The sequence below is a fragment of the Nelusetta ayraudi genome, unplaced genomic scaffold, assembly GCF_046127955.1.
Source record: "Nelusetta ayraudi isolate G7.1 ecotype Tasmania unplaced genomic scaffold, CSIRO-AGI_Nayr_v1 ptg000090l, whole genome shotgun sequence".
In the NCBI taxonomy this organism is placed as follows: domain Eukaryota; kingdom Metazoa; phylum Chordata; class Actinopteri; order Tetraodontiformes; family Monacanthidae; genus Nelusetta; species Nelusetta ayraudi.
The window spans coordinates 1,174,279-1,192,813 of record NW_027466140.1 but is presented as its reverse complement, the minus strand read 5'-3'; the positions used below and the strand labels follow the sequence as shown (position 1 = coordinate 1,192,813).

General features: G+C 46.7%; 1 protein-coding gene across 2 annotated transcripts in view; it reads left to right on the top strand.

Annotated features, from left to right (window-relative positions):
• Positions 1-18,535, top strand: part of dock2 (dedicator of cytokinesis 2) — an 84,758-nt gene that overhangs the window by 51,670 nt on the left and 14,553 nt on the right. For both annotated transcript variants that reach the window (XM_076046738.1, XM_076046737.1), the window contains exons 27-31: positions 15,432-15,530; positions 15,605-15,699; positions 17,393-17,471; positions 17,567-17,667; positions 17,940-17,998. In XM_076046738.1, coding sequence (XP_075902853.1) covers positions 15,432-15,530; positions 15,605-15,699; positions 17,393-17,471; positions 17,567-17,667; positions 17,940-17,998 — 433 coding nt within the window. The remainder of the gene's footprint in view (positions 1-15,431; positions 15,531-15,604; positions 15,700-17,392; positions 17,472-17,566; positions 17,668-17,939; positions 17,999-18,535) is intronic.

Sequence of the window (18,535 nt, the reverse complement as noted above, 5' to 3'; positions counted from 1 at the left end):
GCTGCTGCATGGGCAAAACTCTCACCAGACTGCATTGCTCCACTAAGAACATGCACATCCCGTAATTGCTATAATAAACTAAGCCCAGTGGTTTACCAGATAAAACTGCGGGTGACAGATGCTGTCTATGCAGGCGGAGGAAAATAAAAGAGAAACAGTTGAAATGATGGTGTGTTTGCTTGTGATACTCTCTTCAGTGGTGACATTTCTAACGAAAGCTTTTCAAGCTCTGTATAGTGTTTCTTTGTCTTCTACAGTTGCATAGTGAGGCCTTGAGTATGTGTAACAGTGAACTTTGACATAAACAATGGTCAGCGGTTTCATTTTATTTTTGCATGAGCTTCATGATTGATGATTTTGTCTGCAAGGGTTGCGGAATTCGTCTTTAGATTTCTGTCACTTCAAGTTCACATGAGCTGACTCTTCAATGTTGCTCTCTGACACTTTGAGAAACTGATAAAACTGGGGGAGATAATATTATCTTTTTTTTTTCTATCAGTAGGAAATTGGACTGTTGCGTCACTTCCACGCTGGCAGGCACATCAAAGAAAATGAAAGAAGGACATAAATAAAACAGTTTGAATTTTTTTGATTGCCATTACACAATCTGTATAGTGTCTCGCAGCGCAGAGAGCTCAGATGTTTTATGGTGAACAGATTGTTGAGCCAAAGACAGATTAATGGAGCATGGCATGCTGTAACTCCAGGAAGGCTGCATCATTTATAAAACATACAGTTTACTGAAGCATTATTCCTTTAAATTCCAGACAGACAGACACACACACACACACTTAGACAGACAGACAGGTTAATTCAAAGCCTGACCCAGACTCTAAGCCTAAATCCAATCACGATATGCCTATACCCAACCATAACCCAACTCCAGATCATACTGTCTAAACTCAGGCTTTCAACCTAAATTGTATGGACAATGAACTATGTCCTCACACTATTGGTTAAGAGCATATCCCACCTGCGAAAGCCCCGTGTTTTCAAAGAAAACACAGACAAACACACACAAGTAGCAAAGCACAAGTCTTAAGGCAAAGGTAATGCCTTCTGTATTTACTCCTAAGGTAGAAAGCTTGTATTTAGTTGACGTCAGCGGTCAAGTGACGCCAATTACTACTGCTGTCTTGGATCCATATTGACATCGCTGAAAGAGCTGTCATTTACTAAATGTAACTAATTCCTGCAATGTGAAACTTAAAAATAATAATAAAAAAATATCACTTTCAAGAATAGCAGGCACCACAACTCGGAAGTGACAACAAATGATCTGAAAGCCTGCTTGATGAGACTATTTTGCATATGAGTTGAGACAGTGGTCGGTACTTGTGGAGAAGTTGGGGCCCAATGTAGTTCAGTAACAGGGGACTGCTTTGAAATATAGGGTTTTATTATGGCTCCATCAAAGGATTTCTGCCCCAGTGACACATTGTTGCTATTTATATAGAAATCTTGACAGTGTGTTTGGATCAAGGACGGCGACATTGGCTGGCAGCTATAGCACAGGGTCACATGGAACTGACAGCTGGGCAGTTTGTGATTGGTCATCATGGTTCCAGGAGGAGAGCACACACTGTGACTCTGTATTTGCACATCCTTCTGCGTTTGGTTGCCTTTTTGTTTTGTCTTTTGGAACATTTTGGAACATTTGTTCATGTTTTTTCGTTTAGGTTTTTGGCATGCAAGTCTCTGCGTGTCAGTGTTTGTGCTTGCCGGGTGTTTGCAGCCACTACGTGAGCGGAGAAATGGATGAGGATGTGTTGTTTGCATAAAAAGAAATAGATGATATAGATCAAATAGATGCTAATAGATGATGATGTTTTCCACCCAAAGGGCTGGAGAGGGAGGGAAAAGCTAAAACCAGAGAGAACCGGTGCGGCGCGAGTCGAGTGCATTTCCAAGTTATTTGTCTTTTCTTGCGGAGCCTCATTTGGAGACCATCAAAAAAAAAGAAGATTGAACTCAAAGTGCTATAAGAAAAAAAAGAGAGAGGCAGAAGCAGTGGTGTGACGACATTAGCCGTTCAAAGAGGTAGATTATCTTCCTTGCAGTAATGTGAACTTACTTTATCACTTGACATTGCCCACAAAACAATGATGGTCACGTCATTGCATGTTGCGTTCTTGCTACATTGGAGGCCCCTGCGGACGTGCAGGGCGCCGGTGTGTTAGGCTGCACGTGCAGTGGGAGTCTTTCAACCTCTTGCTGTGAAATCTCATGTCGCCGGTTTAAAGTTTATGAGCTCTGAAGTGTATGTTTTAAAATCTTCCCTGCCACCGGTGATTTAGAGAGAAAGTCACCACAGATCTCATCAGCTAGTTTGGTGTCCAACCCCCTGTTTCTTTCTGTTTTGTTTTTTTTTGTTTTTTTTATACCTCCCAACCCACCTCTCTTCCTCCCCCAGTTTCCAGACACTGCTCTCTTCATCTTGTCGCACTCATCTTTCATCATTACCTTTGTTTGCTGTCGCACTTTTACACTCAACTCCCCCCTTTTCCATCTCTGTCATGATTTCCCGTGGTTTTTTGTTTTTTGATGCACTTTTTATTTCTCGCCTCCCTCCGTCTCTATAATTAATCTCAGTCTCTCGCCCACATTGCGACTCCTGCTCAAAAAGGAACGGGGAGGAAATGCTGTTGGGGAAGGGTGAGGGGTGGGGGTAGGTTGGGGTGTTACAGGGGAGATTTCAGCGCCGGGAGGTGCTCAGAGGTGGCGGAGGGATTCAGCGGAGGTTGGGTGAAGATGAAAGTGATGCGTCGTCACGGGCGTAGGTGCGCTCGCTTGGAGGGCTGGGAAGCCAAGGGCCATTTTTCTCCGAGTTTAGCTCTCCAAAAGCGTTCTGATTGAGGATGAGAGGCGAGCGTGGAGCAAGGAGGCGCGAGAAAAAAACCAAATGGGGAGGAACGGCTGCAAAGCGGCGCGCAACTTGCAAGCCGCTGGATCAATACGCCACACGGCGGCGTCGGAACGTCTGTTGTCGCGTTCGCACGTACAAACTCGTAGCCTTTAAACACGACGGGGAGCTCGCTTTCACAGCACAGAGTTGCTACTGTGAAATCTGTTTATACACGCAATGAGTTTAATTTACCACTTGGCGGGTTTGGGCTCTTCAAGAATTGTCTACTGTGCAAACAGTGGGGAAGTGTGCGTGTGCGTGCGTGGGTGTGTGTTCCGGTGTTTTGGTGGGGCAAAGGAATGCATGGCCATTGCTTTGCAGTGGCGACAGAGCAGCGAAGGCTCCAGCGGATCGAGTCTCCTGTCGCTTCAAGGTGAGACTCATTTTTCAACTGTCGATTGACGGGGTGTGTGTGTGTGTGTGTGTGTGTGTGTGTGTGTGTGTGTGTGTGTGTGTGTGTGTGTGTGTGTGTGTGTGTGTGTGTGTGTGTGTGTGTGTGTGTGTGTGTGTTTCAATGGTGGGGATTCACTCTACTGCTCCGTAATCGCAACTGCTTGTTGCACCCACCGTCTTTCACCCTCTCACAACAACAATGAAACAACAACAAACACAGAAACATTTGTGCTGCAGTTGTGAGGGATTGTTGTCGTCTTTGGGCTCCAGGCAACAGAGAAAGAACAGGAATTTTTTCCCGCAGGTTTCCAGATTGGGGGTTGATGAAGAATTGACATTTTATTACCACCACCATTCTTACACTGTTAGCCTCTGGAGCTACTCCGTTTAATCTAAGATTTAATTCAGCTAAGGGACTCTTGCTGTCAAAGAGTTCTTACAGCCCTTTTTTTTCTCCCCCAACAACAAATGCTGCTCGGCTGTGCAAATGTTCGGCTCTCGGAGGCGATCCGGATAAGCATGCAAGAGTTCTTTCCACACTGCAGCGTAACAATAAATATTTCATGTTTCAATGAATATAAATGATAGCACACAAAAAAAAGCTAAAACAATCAGACGGCTCACGGCAAACTCGACGTTTTTTGAATCGCGCTGTCGGTGGTGTTCACAGTGATCTGTTAAGTCAGAGTTGTGAGACCGTCAAGAAGTTCTGCTCTGACTTGTTTTGAAGCGACTGACGACCGACAGGGTGAAAGACAGCGGCACTGTCGGACAGATCAGTGGGATTGATCCGGTCATTACAGCCTTGACTCCAACGCCACTCCCCGCTGAATGAAAGTGACACTTAAAAAAAAAAGTGAATTCAGCACATGTAGTGAAAGTCCTCTCTCAGCTCTTTAGGAATAATAGACAGCCGCAAATTTATAATTAAAGTAGGTGTGATAGGATTCGGTGCAGACCGAAGAAGGATGTCGTTTTCTTGCTGTAGTCGCGATAAAAGTTGATTTCCCCTCTTCTCTCTGACAGTTGCCCTTGCGGTTCATTTGGCGGTCTGCGCATGCCAAACACTGCCACACAGACGCCCTTCATTACTCTTCTTTTCCCGTCGTTATTGCCCGCTAGTCGGCGATGTGATTAGCGTTATAGCGCTTATGATGTAGATGGACCAGGGCCGCGGTAATGAGTGTTTAAACAACACAAAGGCCGTTCAGTTTTCCGCCGCCTGCTCTGAATTTTAATTGGGCAAAAATGTATTTCTTTTTCTCCCTTTTTTAGCCAGTGCACTTTAATCAGCTTTTCGACTGAGCCGCTCGAAGACACAGAAACCCGTGTTCATGTCAAGCTAAGAAACTCAGCACAGCCTGCATAACTGGAGTGTGGAGTGTGTGTCCTCCCGCTGCGTGTGTGCCTCTCTAAAGGCCAATTTTCAAGCTGAGGTTAGGAAGTACGGTTTTAATGAATAGCTGCTTTAATTCTATTTGGAGACAATTATCTTTTTAAACATTTGCAGTTTGAATAAGTTAATAGTTAATAGTTATAATTGTTTTTATTTACGCCCAGAGAGAAATCAAAATGTAAAAGTTTGTCTCACTTAAAAGAGAAGTCATGAAAAACACATGAGGCGCCTCTCTTCTGTCGCCGGTAGCGGTTCTCCGTTGTGTGTCCTTGCCTGAGCAGGAAGTTCATTCTGTGCCTTTGCACCAAAAAGGGAATTTAAGATTCCGCACCACCCCCTGTATAAATGTGTCATTGGACCGGGACAGGCCTCCAAAGGGTTGTGATTGGACAAATAGCACCAATTGTCCCGAAACAAGATTTTGTTGTGACCACAGAGAGAATTTGCACGTTGTGCAGCGGGTTGGAAAACTGACTCGGCATGCAAATCATTCCTCAAAAGTTCAGTGGCAAGAACGGAAACAAAACAAAAAAAAAGCCTGTTTGAACCAGAAGGGGATTTTTTTTTTGTCTTAAATTAATAGAAAATAGTCTTCTTCTTTAAAACGTTCATTTAAATCAGCGGTAGAGTGCCTGAGACTGCGAGGTTGTGGGTTCGAAAGCTATAAAAACCATCACCACCACCTCAGCGTTTAAGGTCGGACTTGGAGGTTGAGATCCACCCTGATGCTGCTGCTGCTCTTCCCTCAAGGGAGGATGGGTCAAATGCGGAGAACCGATGGTCACATCCTTCAGATGTGACCACTCTATCAGTATTTTCCCTCCCCCACACCGGCTACGTCACACCTTCTTGATGTTCGGAAACTGTTTCCTGCCTCGCGACACCTTTGCTGTGGAGCGTTTTGTTCTCGTCAGCCTCATCTTTAAGGCGCCCACCGCTAATGATGGGTAACCCATAATAATTATAAGAATCCTAACAGGCAATTAATCTTTATTTCACATTTGAGGGACTCCGTTAAGTGAGTTGACTCTCACCTCTGACTGCAAAACTTTACCCAAAATATGTGTTTAGAGCAGCCTTTGTCTTCAATTTATGCATGTGTGAATGTTTTGTCTTTTTCTTTTTTTTTGCTCCTTTACTTTGTGACGAAAAACCTAAATGCAGATGAATCTTTTTGCACCGTACTGCAATTAATATTTGCGATGCAGGCTGCCTGGAGGCATGTTTGTGAAGCCGCTGAGCCGGAAGTAACCAAGCCACGAGTGAATATTTATGAGGCATTTTCCCATCAAATATTTGACAACCGGTGATTACAAAAAAGATAAAGTGTTTTTTTTTTTTCAGGAGAGAATAAACAGAAAGTGTCAATGTTGGAGGAGGAGCTGTGTTTGCTTGACCACACACCGGCACGGCAAACAGCGCAGTATATGTCTGGGTTCTTTTTTTTTTTTGCTTTTGCTTTTTTTTTTTTTAAAACTTGTATCCCTTCATCTCCCTCACCCTGCCTCCTCCGCTGCCTCCTCCTCCCTCCTTCCTTTACTGCTCACCGCCCTCCTCCTCCATCCCCCATCCTCTCCTCCTCGCAGCGTGTCACTCATCCCCGTCCGTCCAGGCGCCCTGGCCGATCTCTCCGTCATTAACCCCTCCGTCTATATCTCACTCTCCTGCCCCCTTCCCTCACCCCGCCTACCCCCTGCTCCTCCCCCCTCCCCACCCTGTTGCACCCGCTGCCCTTCATCCATCCCCCCTGACCGTCTCATCCATCTTCTCCTCCTGCCCTCCTCGGCGGCACCCTGTCCTTTACTCTTTCCTCCCCCCCCGATTTCATCTCGTCACACTGTGCAGGTCCCGATAGCGGCGCGTGCTCGTGCACACACGTATTCTAGCCCGCTGATCTCGGCTCCCGCTCCTCTCTCGTCCCCCCACAGTCGCTTCTCACAGGCCCCCCCGGTTCCCTTTGCTCCTGATCATTTATTGATACGGAGCAAATTTTCCTCTAAATCATCAAACCAGTGACGCCGGTGTGGGATGCTTCTTAATTTATTGAAATGAAACAGAGAGATGGGGAATATGCAGGCGTGTCATCAATTGTGAATAAACTCAAGGACGGCTGTTTTTTTTATTGACCGAACGTCGTCGTCCAGCGGGGGAAGCGGAGAAAAGCTCTCTTCACTTCTGGTCTGCGGCATATTTCCAAGATGCCTTGACGTTAAAACACTCATGATTTATTCATCAGAGGTGCTTTCATAAAGAAAATACCTTGTTCACTGGCATTTCAGAGTGAGCTCTTAATGTTTTGTATTTGCAGTTGCAAAGTCAAAGTTATTGTACAAGATTTTTTATGACTTCAAATTATTCTTTAGATTTTTGTATTTAGTATGTTGGGGTTTTGCTCTGCCTCTCTCTCTCTCTCTCTCTCTCTCTCTCTCTCTCTCTCACACACACACACACACGCACAGATGCGCAGGGGACGCATTAGTGTATAAGAGAAGGGTTATTGCAATATAATCCCATATTAAAGCTACACTGGCTGTTCTGATGACGATGATGATGGTTCAGAGGCTTTTAATAGCAGTCGAGCGGCAGACACGCACGCAAACGCGCGTCAACAGAAGCATTCGGGAATCCTCGCTTAAAGCCAAAGTTGCCATTTATGTCCCATGACAACGCACACGGCGTACAGCGCACACACACTCGGCCGTATTGCCGCACGTCCTGGTGTGACTTTGTGTTCTGAGAATCCATGTCACCTGAACACGCACGCAGACACGCACAATCGTCACCAGGCTCCGCTGCTAAAAAACCCGAACACTCGGAAGTGCTTCCACACTTTTTCAACTTCTCACTAATACATGGCTGCGGTCTGAGGAGGTTGGAGCTCCAGGGTTCCAGGTGGACCCGCTGCTGCTGCTGCTGCTGCTGCTGCTGCTGCTGCTGCTGCTCAACTCCACCTCCACCTCCACAGCCTTCACTTCTGGAGTTGTGCCGTCGTGGGCTTCGGGAGCGTTGCTCAGATTCCTCAAAGGAGGGGGGGGGGGGTCACAGCGGAGCGTCACATCTAAGAATCCACTCCCTCGTATTACCTGTACTGTCTATCTACAGACTGTGTGAAGTCCTCCATCCTCTCTGACCCCCCGTCAGCCACCACCACCACCACCACTACCACCACCCGTTGCTCTCTCGCTCGCTCTCTCTGTCTCTCTATCTGCGACTCACCTCGTCTTGCGCTCCTGTCTGCTCCATGCGCGCTCCGTGCGCGCTCCGTGCCTCCCCCTCTGTCCGTGTCCCTCTCATGTCCCCCGTTAGTCCCTTTAGTCCACAACAGCACAGAGTCTCCTGCTCGCTGTCTCCTCCTCAGACTTACTGGGCTGCTGCTGATCCTCGTCTGCACGCACCGCCACTGATCCTCCCTCCCTCCCTCCCTCTCTCTCTCTCTCGCTCTCTCTCTCTCTCTCTCTCTCTCTCTCTCTCTCCCTCCTTTGCCCCCTCACCATCTCCCACTCTCTCTGCTTAGGCTCTGGCTTGAGCGTGTTTGGCACTGGCACCTATATTTATTCTACCATTTCCTCGTCTTTTCCTCCATTTCTATGTCTCCTAATTGATGCCCCAGTTAGTGTGGTTTTCAGTGTGTGTGTGTGTGTGTGTGTGTGTGTGTGTGTGTGTGTGTGTGTGTGTGTGTGTGTGTGTGTGTGTGTGTGTGTGTGTGTGTGTGTCAGCACTGACCCCGAGGCGAGGCATGGCACGGTGGTGGACCAAGTGGAACTTTGGCAGCACAGAAGTTGTCTGCTCCCGGGAGAGGAGCCAGCAGCAGGGGGGACAAACAAACAGCACACGTTTGAACGCGGGAGAAACACACACACACACACACACACACACACACACACACACATACATACACACGAACACAACACACAAACCGCTTTATTTTTATCTCCGCTTCCCCACATTAACGCCAGCTCGTGCCGCTCCCCATCCCCCCCCCCCTGCATCCTGCATCCACCCATCACTCTGTCACTCTCCGAGTCTTTTGCTCACTTGCCGTCTGCGCTGCCCTCGTTCATCTCTGCCCCACTTTACCCTTCACAGCCACTTCTTTCTTGTTTCCATCTGCGTCTGACACTCACCAGCATTCCCGCCTCTTCCTCTTTCTTTTTTCCCCCCTCTTTTCGTCCCACTCAACACCCACCTAATTCCAGTTCCTAAAGGCAGACGAGACAAAAACACCAAGAGGATGCGAAGTGGGGGAGGCAGAAAGTGCGGGAGGGGGGTGAGGGGTGAGATTAAACGCTGCACGGCATCAGGTTCTAATTATGCCTAATTACCAGAGCTTTGTCTTTCTCGCGACAGGAAGTCAGCAAATTAATTTCCTCATTTGCCGTGAATCAGTAAGGACGGAAACGTCGAGCTCGTGTTTGCTTCTAGCATGATCTGACGAGGTGAAGATGGTTTTTTTTTTGCAGATGAAGCAAATAATTGCAAACAGAATCGCAGGGATCAGACGCACTAGAAATAAGGTTGATGTCGCCGTGCGGTGGTTCCGACTTCCTGTCTTTGCGTGTGTGTGTTTGTGTCCCCTGAGTGGCCCCCTTGATGCAGCGTCCACGTGAGTGCGTCCCACCTCCCCCCGGCTGGCCCAGAATAACCTGTGATGAATGCGCCGCTGCAAAGTGGTTGACTCACCTTGTATTTTGGTTGACCCCTGCTGCGACGGGCGAGGGTGGCGTGCGGGTGTGTTGATCAGATAGAAGCACAAACACACACAGGCGCACACTGCGTTAAACGCTCCTGCGCACGTTACATAAGGAGACACAGCGCGGTGCAGCAACACATGGGTGCAGCAGAGGCACTGGGACGGCGGCTGCTGATGCTGCGAGAATTGACTTGCTCGATACTCTGTTGAAGGTTGAAACGGGGGAGGTGGGGGTTGGGGGGCATCATCTTCTTTTTCCTCATTATTCCTTTGGACATGTGCCCCGTTGCTCTACCCCGGCCCGCCTTAATTTATATCACCTGATTGGGTGTCTCGGTACCGACTGGAAAATTGGAGTCTCAGGACACATTGATCTGTTTTCTCAACAGTGAATGAGTGCGTTTGATTGTGTGTGTGTCTGTCTGTCTGTCTGTCTGTCTGTCTGTGTGTGTGTGTGTGTGTGTGTGTGTGTGTGTGTGTGTGTGTTCCTGTCCTGCTGAAAAGGCCAAAGCAGGATCCCAACATGTTGCGAGTGAAGTGGGGGATGCCGGTGAGGAGACCGCAGTTGGGTTAGGGGCCCCAGTGGAAGCACTGCGGCAGGAGTCGTCAGAGCTGATTATGAATTAATGAACATTCTGTCGCGCTCGGGCTGTAAAGCAAAGCTTGTTGATGTCGCTCCTGTGGCTCAGCTGCCGCCGCCGTGCCGCTGGCTTCTGACTCGTTCCCCCGCAACTGTCTGCCCCGCTCGCCCTTCCTAAGGGGTTAATTGCCTCGAGTGCACCTGATTTATTATGCCTCGCCGTTGTGAGCGCAGCCAAAACGAAACGAAAAAAAAAAAAAAAAAAGAAACTGGCCGCGTGTCCGAGCCGCGACTTCGGTTCCCCGCCGCTTCATCCCTGAAAGGCTCTGAACACTCAGGCTCCTCCCACAGATTAAAGCCAAACACTTTAAGCATTTAAATTAGGGCTGTCAGAGTTAATGCCTTAATGCTCTGTCTTAATTCAAAATGAATTATATGTTAATTATATTTAATTGCATTAATTACTGTTTGGCTGTTTATCCCACGAGGGATCTCAATGGCGATAATTAACTCGCAGGACTGAACGCGTTTTGCAGTCGGACACAAAAGAACAACGTCGGATTTGAAAGCGGACGTGAAACAATCTCTCCGTCAAATCAAAGGTCACACTTGTAAATAATTAAAAGCCCCTCTGGTTCAATTAAGGGGAAGTTAGGTGCTCTCTGTACTGTCTGACTATCACCTCCTATGTAATGATGACAAATTAAGATAAAGAAATTTAACCAATTTGCTGCCATCTGTTATTAACACAGAGGATCTTTGGCAGCGTTCGATCCGACACTGTGCAATTTTGCAAAGCGTGCGTGCGGTGAATATATTCATTCAGGTTTTTTCAATCACACAGAAGTTGCCTTTATAATAATGCAATAATCATTTCAGCCCCACACCATGTCATCCCAGTTCTTCACTTAACCAGACAAAAGACCCATTGAGAGTGAAACCTCTTTCACAAGGGCGACCTGGCCGAGAGAGGCAGACAATTAAACACAAATAAGCACACAAGGAAAATAAAAATAATCACAAAATGATCACTGCAGACACAGGAAGCGCAACCAGCTCAGCAGAGGATTGAGAATTTAAATGACACATGGATTTCTGTCCAATGCCATTTGCCTTCAGACTGTTGGCACACACACACACACACACACCATTGCGGTGTTTGTGTTGCTTTATGATGTTGTCTTAATGAACCTCGCTGCTTCACCAGGGGGACGGGGGGTAGTTTGGGGGGGGGAGGGAGGTGCAACATTGAGATGTGAGTCAGGCAAAGCGTCACCGTCACTCACCGCTGAAACTGCAGCCGTTAATGCATTATTGAGGGAGGCCGCAGCCAGCAGCTGCAGATAAATGGGAGGAGGGGGAGGGTGAAGTGGAGGGAGGGGGGAGAGAAATCCCAGACCTCACAGCATCTGTGTCCTGTTTTGTCAGTAATCTCCTGGCTGTTGCGTAAACCCCCGCCCCCTCGCCCCCCATCGCCTCGCCTCGGCCCGGACGCGGGCTGCGAGCCCTCTTTATCCGCCGCTGTCTGTCAAACAAACCGGACCCGTCTACACTTTGATCATCACACACACACACACACACAACACACAACACAGACTCATTTGCACCCGGCGTGTCCTGGCGTGTGGCGCGAGGCGTCGATGAAACACCTTCCACCCTCCAGAACGCTGTTTGACGAGCGCAACACAGACCCCACGTTTGTACGTTTGTTGTTTTGTTTTTTGTGTGTGTGTGTGTGTGTGTGTGTGTGTGTGTGTGTGTGTGTGTGTGTGTGTGTGTGTGTGTGTGTGTGGAGATGTCGTTCAGGGAGCTTGACAGTATTAGTCCTCGGAGAAGACCAATTACGCCCAAGTAGGGCAGCGCGACACGTGACCAGCGGTCCGACACACAAACACACACACGCATGTGCCTCACTGTGAATGTTAAATCGGGAGGTTTTTCAGCTCGGCAAACAGAGGCAGGATGAGGTGCAGTTGATGTTGGAGCAAAACACACACATAAAAATGTAATATGGCAAATATGTAAGGCTGTTTTTTTGTACTAATAACGTACGTCAAAATACGTAAATAATAGAGCGCAATCTAAACACAACACGAAAAGTATAGGAAATTTGTGTTTGGTAGATTATTTTTTTGTTGTAACAATGTTTCTTGGAAATAAATCTTATATCAGTGTAAAGCCTGTTTATTTCTCTTTTAAATGGTGCCACACTTGTAAGGAACATGCATTTGTGGGGGGAGCAGCAGAGCTGAGTGTCTGGGTTGCACCCATGAAAAATGTGACAAATCTTCTCTGATTCTGTCAAACACAAATTTCCTAGCTTTTTGTGTTATGTTTGTAATAAATAAGATTACACTGATGAGGTTGCAGGATAATACTTTTTTTTTTTTTTTAAGTCGCCTGAAACATGATGAAGGTCAGGTCAAAGTCACTGCTGACGACCTTGAGAGTCTGCAGCTGGACACTGTGGTGATGCTCAGGCTGTGATGTAGGAACATTTGGGACATAGGACTTAAACGCAGCAAATGTCGTTTGATTCTTACCCTACGATTTGGCGTCAAATCCACTTTATGGAAATGGAAGCAATTTGAGCAAACTTTTCGCTGATTCGCGTTAAGGTTTGTTTACTTTTGTGTTTTGTCTCGGTCTGATTTGAAGACGATTTTCCTCTCAGCTGACAGAAGTGTTTTTTTTTGCCTCCATGCAAATCTGACCCAATCCTTTCTTTCTTCCCACCAAGAACTGATTTGTTTCACAGCACAGTAACTTCAGTGTGGAATGGACTAGTGTGGCCTTAATACATTGGAAACACACCTGGGGAAAAAAAGCATCAGTGCAACACTGAAATCAAAGTTTGAATCTTCTTTATGGATCACAGCTGAGGTTGAAGCTGTTTGCTTGTTTCTAAGATTGTGTCAACGTGAACTGCAGTCACATTTGGTGCCAAACTGAAAAGGAAAAAGAGATATATGACGACATTTGAAATGTTGCCCTTTTCGGCATTATCTTCACCGCTCGCTCATCCCAGTTTTAACTTCAGGCGCCTTTAAGGAGGCGAACGTGTCATGGCTACATGAGAGGGGAGGGAGGTTTAAAGAGAAAGTGTGATGACAGGGTGTCACTCCTTTGCTCGGCCAAAGTTAGCTGAAGGACGGTGGTGAATGCACCTAGACTCGCACACGCGCGCGCTCTCTCTCTCTCTCTCTCTCTCTCTCTCTCTCTCTCTCTCTCTCTCTCTCTCTCTCTCTCTCTCTCTCTCTCTCTCTCTCTCTCTCTCCCTCCATCCATCAACAGGAGCACACATCGTCATGAAGTCATCAAAAATGCATGTGTCACTTTTTCCAAACAATCCAAGTTAAAAACTGTTTTTTCTTTTTTCTTTTTCTTTTTTTTTCAGTTCATTCAAGCACAAGGACTTTGTCGCTCAAACTCACAGGCACACACACACACACACACACAGGGACACACCCCGCTCATTTTGACCCGATGAAGCTGTCACCATATTGGGAGTCACTCATCTTTCATCTTTAATTAGCCATTCATCATGCCTCATCGCTGTCTCTGCTTTTTTTCTGTCCGCCACCCCCCCGGAGGATAATTCCACGCTGGCACCGGATTCACCTGTGCATCTGCCACATTTCCGGAAAAACACTATTAAACACCATGTTCTTCATGAGTCATTCTCCTCGTGGTATCCAGCTGTCCGAGCTGAACTCGCTCCAACGCACACACGCACACACACGCACACACGCACACCCCGCCGGCTTTCATTGATGTGAGGATCAGGCCGGTTTGTTTGTGGCTTGACGGCTGAAGGAATAAAAAGTGAATGTGTCAGATGAAAAGGAGCTGGAAAGGGGGAAAATAACAGAAGTGCCAAGCCCGATTCTGCAGGGTGTCAGTTGTTGCTTAATTTTCAGCATCACCGTGGTCAACCGCAGGCTCTTGGAAGGTTAATCTTTTAGACTTTAAATCTTCTTCCGCTCAGCCTCTGATTATGGAGAGTTGCCATGGATTTTGCTCAGCAGCTGACTGGTTTTTCTTTTTTTCCCCCCCTTGGGATGGTAGGTTCTTACAGACAGTTGTGAAAAACCTCTTTGTATCCATGGCGTATATAAAATCATCAAACTCGTCCATTCTGAGAGCCAGAGCCTAAAGAATGAAAGGAAACTGGTCATGCGTCACCAAAAACTGCAGTTACTTTTGTTAAGGGGAAGAAAAAATCTGATTTTAGGAAACGGTTGGCAAAAATTGTGTCAAACTGTGAACTTAAACTAATAATGAAGTTGCAATGAATTCAGAATAAATGGACATCGTCGCTGTATTGGCTGTATTTGGTCAGTGTCAATATTAACATTCAATAATGGACGATGGACTGGACGATGGGAATAAAGTGGAAGCTGTGACTCTGCTGGTGTTTGGGCATGTGTGTGCGCAGTCAAGTAAATACTGTACATCAAGTGCAATTCAAGGCTTTTCTTGGCAAAACACATTAACACAAGATCACTTGTAATATTTCCTTTCATCACAAAAGAGTCCTTTTTATTTTTCAATTATCAGAAGGACTATCAGTGGTGTTCTGCCTTCTGCTGAGCCAATGGGAAATGTTTGCTGATCTATAACATATTCCAGTCATTCCACGCTCTTAAAAAAAAAAAAAAGCGTGTACGGTGTGTCACAGTGTAATAGCTCATCATGGCGGCGTCGCTGTGTGATGAACAGTAACATTGGGAGCGCTTCCTGTTTTCCTCTCAAGTCATTTTGAATGCAAGGACCTTTTAATGCCGGGTTTCAACAGGCTGTAAGGCCACACTGTGCTCGGCGACTCCCCGCCTCCCTGCCTGTGACTCTGAAATTGACTGCATCTCGAGTCTCTCAATCCCATAAATGGGACCCGTGTGCAAAATTACCCTCTCTATTTTCCCTTTGGTGCTGCAGGTGTTCTGTTTTTATAAAAGCATTTATTTAATTTGCGTTATATAGAGGCTCACATTGATTTCCGATCTTTCCCTCTCCCTTTTTTTTTATCCCCCGTCTCTCCTGCTGGCGCAAGGCCACATTATGACTCGGAGAATGCAATTTGGCCGTGGAGGAAAAAGCCAGGCTCCCTTCCTGGCACTGCTAACATTTGTTGATAATCATTAAACATTTAATACAACTGCAACACCGGGATTTCAGTGGTTTCCTCGCCCTATACGCTCCATTTATTCTAGATTTAGAAGCTGTGTGTGTGTCCTGTTTGGACGGAAGTCTAACAACTTCTGGGATAAATTAGGAAAATGACACAAGATGTTTTCTTTGAAGCTCTCGTCAGGCTGCCTCGTGACGCAGCAACAATATGTGATTTAAACGCCTCAGCCTCCAGAGCCTGGCGGTGGGTTTAAGAGCAGCTGCTGGAAGTAGTGTTGTGTCTCTCTCTCTGTCACACACACAATCACTAACGCTTTGATGCTTCGCCTCTCTCCAGTCCAGAGTGGTGGCGTGCATGACAGCTATCCTCAGCCAGATGGATGATCGTCACTATGCCACGTACATAGAGACTTTCACTAAAACCTCTGATCTTGTGGTAAGTGCTACACCCACACACACACACACACACACACACCGGCAAATGTCTTAAGACTCTCTTGTCTGCTGCAGTTCTTCCTGATGGAGTCCTTCATGCTGTTCATGGATCTCATTGGGAAACATGTGTACCCCTCTGACTGGATGGCCATGATCATGGTGCAGAACAGGTAACATACGAGCTAGGACACAAACATGCAGAAATTGCCTCGATGACGGACAAAGCCGGGGCTGCGCCTGTTTGGTTTGAGTCAAGTCCTGGGTAGTGTTGATATTCTCTGACTCGCGGAGCCACCAGAAAAAATATAAAATAAAATCTCACGTCGAAAGGGTAGCGATATAGAGCTGGGATCAAAATCAGGGGATGATGGGAAAAGAGATGATGTGGCCAAGGTTTGCAAGTATGTGTGTGCGTGTGTGTGCGTGCCTCTCTGCGTGCTGATGATGTGGAAGTTGTATTTGTTGTGGTGTGTGAGCTGGAGGCTAGTGCAGTGTCAGAGGAGCAGACGGGCTGATAAGGAGTATGAATGCCGGGGTGAGAGGAGGGGAGATAGACTGATGCAGGAGGAGTGGGAGAGATAGGAGACAAAAGGAGGACGCCGGGGTGAGCAGACTGACTGAGTCTGTCCTCTGTACGCAGAGAATAAAAAGCCGGAGGAGTCAGAAAAGACTCATTCTCCCCTCTTATCTTTAGTAATGTGCGGTAATTGTACCGACTTGAACACGGCAGCAGTTGCCCTCATCCAGCCAACCTTGTCGTGAAGGTGCAATGATCTGTAAAATTCACTTCTTTTCCTACAATAGCGTTTCTCCGGCGTATCAACAAACTACCTCACAATGAGAAAAACCCACCCTTCCTTTACTCGTGCCGCCTTACAGGAAGTGTGTACTCAAACAAGCACATTTGGAAATTGTCCCTGCGTGACCTCACATAGGGCACAAACTCCTCCATGTGCACCAACTGGTCCAGAACGCAGCTGCCCGTATGATCACCAGAGCCCCTGTCATCAGTCACATCACCCCTGTTCCACACCAAACTCCACTGGCTTCCAATTAAACACCGCATTGACTAACAAGATCCTCCTCCATACATTCAAAGCCATCCATAACCTGGCCCCTCCATCCCTGTCCGACCTCCTCCACATCAGCATTCCCTCCCAGTCCCTCAGGTCTGCCTCCACTATCAAACTCACCGTCTCCTCCTTCCGTCTGTTCACCATGGGGGCTGAGAGCCTTCAGCCACTCTGCCCCGCGCCTCTGGAACTCTCTCACCTCTGACATCAGAGACATTCCAATCCATCTCCATCTTCAAAAACCACCTCAAAACTCACCTTTTTTAGGCAGGCATATATACCCGACTGCCTCCATTATTGCTGGTGCAAAAGATTGTATTCTTACGTCATTGTTTTAAACGGTTGTACGGCGACTTTGAGGGCCTTGAAAGGTGCCTTATGAATAAAATGTATTGTTATTGTTATTATATAGGTCCAAAACAAAGAGCGTCTGTTTCATCTGGAGGCTGAAATGAAGCATTTTGAGGGCTAAACATCCCGATTGCCTGGAGATTTAGGAGGTTCTTTTTTTTTTTCCAGGTGATTTATTGTGCAAGGTTTCAGCCTTGGACCTCACATTGAAATAAGGGTCTGAAAATCTGTGAAATATGTGCGCGAATCGTCAAACAACCAGTAAATAACTTGTATTTTGTCGCAAGCAGTATTTTTCTCCCGGCACGTGTTCTCTAATTTGTATCCCCTCAGCATGTTTCATGACCTGGTTCTCTCTTGCAGTATTTGTTTTTCTTTAACACACTACCTCTCTGTGTGCTTTGCTCGTGCTTGTGCTCACTCTTTTTCTGCCCGCCAGAGTTTTCCTGAGAGCTATCAACACGTACGCCGAGACAATGAACCAAAAGTTCCTCAATAACGACGACTTTGAAGTACAGGTGCGACAACTTTTTTTTGTTCCTTTCTATGCTATAATTTAAACACTGATGACCCTTCTCATTCAACTCCTCCTTCGCCGCTCTTCCCGCTCTAGTTATGGAACAACTACTTCCACTTGGCGGTGGCGTTCATCACCCAGGAGTCTCTGCAGCTTCAGAATTTCTCACCGACCAAGAGGAACAAGATCCTGGCCAAGTGAGAGGAGGGCCATAAAATTTACTTATTTACACACCTCCTTTCCACAGCCTTTAATGAGACTCTCTCTGATTTGTGATCTATCTGCCATCTCACTCCCCACTGTCCATTAAAGCCCCGTGCTGTCTCAGTGCGGACTTTTAATTTAGTTAGTGTCAGTGCAATTTGCTGCAGTGTTATATTTTTCACCGCCGCGTTGGTATAGATCAATATTTACGTAATCCTCCAGCTTTATCTCTCCGTACGTTTTTTCCTCTTGTCTTTCCCTTTAGATACGGAGATATGAGGCGACTTATTGGCTTCGCTATACGTGACATCTGGTACAAGCTAGGTAAGCCAAAGGAGTGGATGTCTTCACATGCTTCATGAAGATATACAGTACCTGAATATGTATGAGAGGAAATGGCAACCCAGTAATTTTTATTATTTATTATTAGTTGCTGATCCTCTTTGCCCTAATTCCAACAAAGACAATAATATATTAATACAACCATGCAACTGTGTGAAAATTCAGATTTTTGCAACCTAAAGCGATCTCTGCGGACAAATTTTGCTCCTTTCCTCCTGGTCCTGTGCAAAAAACACAGTCCAGTTGTCTCCTTTCAATACAAACCTTCTGCAGCATTCACATTATAAAAATCTGCAAGCCACTCTTTAAGCGACTGTGCATGAGAGGCGAGCTGCTGTTCATTCCAACACAAACCACATGAGGGATTTTGGACCTTCCGGCCTGGAGTTTGGCCTGTTCTCTCTGCATCTGCATGGCTTCACTTCAGTTAGCCCGACTTCCTCGCCACAGTCCAAAAACATTCACATTAGCCTATCTGGCAACTCTGAATCAGCTGTACGGTGCCAGTGCAAATGGTTG